This window comes from Nanorana parkeri, unplaced genomic scaffold (genome assembly GCF_000935625.1).
Source record: "Nanorana parkeri isolate BGI_ZX_2015 unplaced genomic scaffold, ASM93562v1 scaffold549, whole genome shotgun sequence".
Lineage (NCBI taxonomy): Eukaryota > Metazoa > Chordata > Amphibia > Anura > Dicroglossidae > Nanorana > Nanorana parkeri.
This window is the reverse complement of record NW_017306817.1, coordinates 483-3,196: the sequence shown is the minus strand read 5'-3', so window position 1 is coordinate 3,196 and position 2,714 is coordinate 483. Positions and strand designations below refer to the sequence as shown.

The 2,714-nt window shown below is 40.8% G+C and overlaps 1 protein-coding gene across 1 annotated transcript in view; it reads right to left on the bottom strand.

The window, feature by feature from the left end:
* CACNB3 (calcium voltage-gated channel auxiliary subunit beta 3) overlaps positions 1-2,374 on the bottom strand; it is a gene marked incomplete at its 5' end in the record, with an annotated part of 8,461 nt that extends 6,087 nt beyond the window's left edge. The window contains 2 exons of the mRNA XM_018561886.1: positions 685-780; positions 2,333-2,374. Coding sequence (XP_018417388.1) covers positions 685-780; positions 2,333-2,374 — 138 coding nt within the window. The remainder of the gene's footprint in view (positions 1-684; positions 781-2,332) is intronic.
* Between the last annotated feature and the right edge of the window lie 340 nt (positions 2,375-2,714).

Below are 2,714 nucleotides of genomic sequence, written 5' to 3'. Positions count from 1 at the left end.
CGGTGATCTTCGTGATGTTCCTTAATTAAAAAGGCTTAAGATTTCCTAGTACACAAATTCTACTATTTCATATTTCCTATACCCGTTTGCCAAGGGCGTCTGCTATTTAGTCATCTATAGTCGTAGTAACAGATATTCTTCACATAGACTATTCTATCCCATGTCCTGCAAGTATCCGGGTGATTTTTTAAAGACAGTCCACGGTAGCCAGATGGATTCAATTTTTTAAACTTGTCTCTCTGAATGGCCGTCAGTTCTTCCATCGTTCTATAGTATTCCACCCTCTTATACCATTCGCTTATAGTTGGACTACTTGTTTGGTTCCAATGTAGTGGAATTAAGGTCTTCGCAGCGTTCAGTAGAGGGAGTACCAATGATCTTTTATATGCCGTAGTCAGGAGGTCCATAAGATGAAAGAGGCAAACCATTGGGTTCAGAGGTAATGTCACCGTGGTAATCCTCTCTATCTGGTCTATTACCTGGGTCCAAAAGGGTTGTATTTGAGGACAAGACCACCACGTATGTATATAAGTATTCGAACATATCTAACCCAAGTCATCATTTACTTTTTAGTTTTCATAATGTCACATTCACCTGGAAAATGGGTAAAAACCGTCCCATGCTTTCTAGCCATACAGCACAATAGATGTGATATTACTAGATGATATAAATAGCATTTCTTACCGGAGGACATTGTATCAGTTTCTCAGCAGCCAACATCTGGACATTGAGGTGTTTGATCTGTGATTTCCCCCTGGATTTTATTAGTCTCTGCAGCACCTGGAAGAAATGTCCACACGTCTCCCTTGAAAAAATGTATACACCTCTTTCTCTGTGTATTTAAAATGTATAAAAAGTAGTTGTGCTTATTGTACTTTTATGTAGAAATGTATCTTTTCCTTTTTAAAAAAAAATTAAATGAACTATTATTAATATTATACAGGATTTATAGAGCGCCAACAGTTTGCGCAACTCTTTACAATATAAGGAAGACATTACAATCACAATACAAATCAAGACAAGATGGTAAGGAGGGCCCTGCCCATGAGGGCTTACAATCTAAAGGGAGGAGGAAGTGATACATGAGGAGGGAGCTGTGTGAAGGAAGAGAGTAATGGCAGTCTCTATTTCTTTAAGTAGAGATTTCATTTTATATGAAAATAAGTTTAGTGCATTGAGTTATTATTAAAGTGTTTACCTTACAGAAGAAGCTGCACCAAGCAAATCTTCAGCTACTCCTGTCCCTCAGGGGACATAGTGCATGAAACACTTAGTTCCATTTTAATAGATGCTGAGCTAGCATAGTCAACAGCAAGCCCCCCCTCTGCTGTCTGACCATGCTGTGAAGGTAAATAGTTAATAATTTGATTACAGCATGCAGGGGCAGTGAGCGTGTCAGCACAAGTCTCCTCTTCCCAGTGAAAACAAACACAGCAGATGCTCGGTCACAGCAGAGGGAGCATTGGCAACAGAGCTCTGCTGCAGCTACACTATAAGAACAGCCACAAATCGGCTTCTGGCTGGGGAGGAGCTGCCAGGCAGTAATGGGTGAGAAAAAGAATGGATCTAGAGCACAATCATACATAATTCATTTAAACCATCAGGAATAAAAACAATTCTGCATTAATCACTAGATCAGCAGTTAAGATTTCATTGCTCATGAGATTTCTTCTTTAAAGAGACTCTGTCATTTTCTCCATTTAGGTTTCTATGCTTCATAGCATATCCCTGGACCCACCTATATTTACTTTCACTGCCATGGCATTGCTCTGTTGCACATACCTCCCTACTTTGGGAGAGGAACACATAGCACAAAATAAGGACACACCTTCACAGCCTTGCCTCCAGTAACACAGACCATGTTGATTAACCACTTGCTGACCGGGGCGTCTACACCCCCTTCCTGGCCAGGCCATTTTTCAGTATTCAGCGCTGCGGCACTTTGGCTGGCATTTATTCCGTCATGCAACGCTGTACTGAAATTAAGTTTTATACCATTCTTTGGGAACAGATAGAGCTTTATTTTGGTGGTATTTAATTGCCACTTTTATTTTTTACTATATAACCAAAAAACTACAGAATGTTTAAAAAAAAATGGTTATCCCATTTTATTTTAGGAAACGTTTATTTTTACCCAATTTTTTAGTAAAATATAAAAGGCGGGGTCACGTCAGGTAAATAGACACCAAACATGTCAAGCCTTAAAACTGCACGCGCCCGCGAAATTCGCAAACAACCACCATAGTTAAAAGTGGCCATAGGCGACGCTTAAAAAGATTTTACCGCTCATCAGTTTAGTGTTATCAGTGATTAATGGCCCGAGAATTATTGCTTTCATTGCGACGTTCGCGTGGTACAGCATAATTGGAGCAATCGTCGTGGGGGACTTTAAAACATTTTTGTGTGGTTTTTTCGCGGATGCGAGTCTGCCGTCCGTCCGTTTTTTCTTAACGACCCGGCGGTTCTTTACAGACGCCGCACCACTTGTATGTAAACGGCCGTTTAAAATATCACTGGCCGTTTAAAATCCAGACGGTTACCGCAGGCACGAAGGACGTCTAAAGACGCCCACCCGCATCCAGGAGACTCCCCTCCGGCCGTCTTTCAACTTTCGGCGGACGGGAGGTGGTTAATGCACAAAAAGTGTTTGGGTTAACCGAAAATTGCATTTTTTTCATCACTACTTTCCCTTTATTTTTGCTTCTCAAAACATC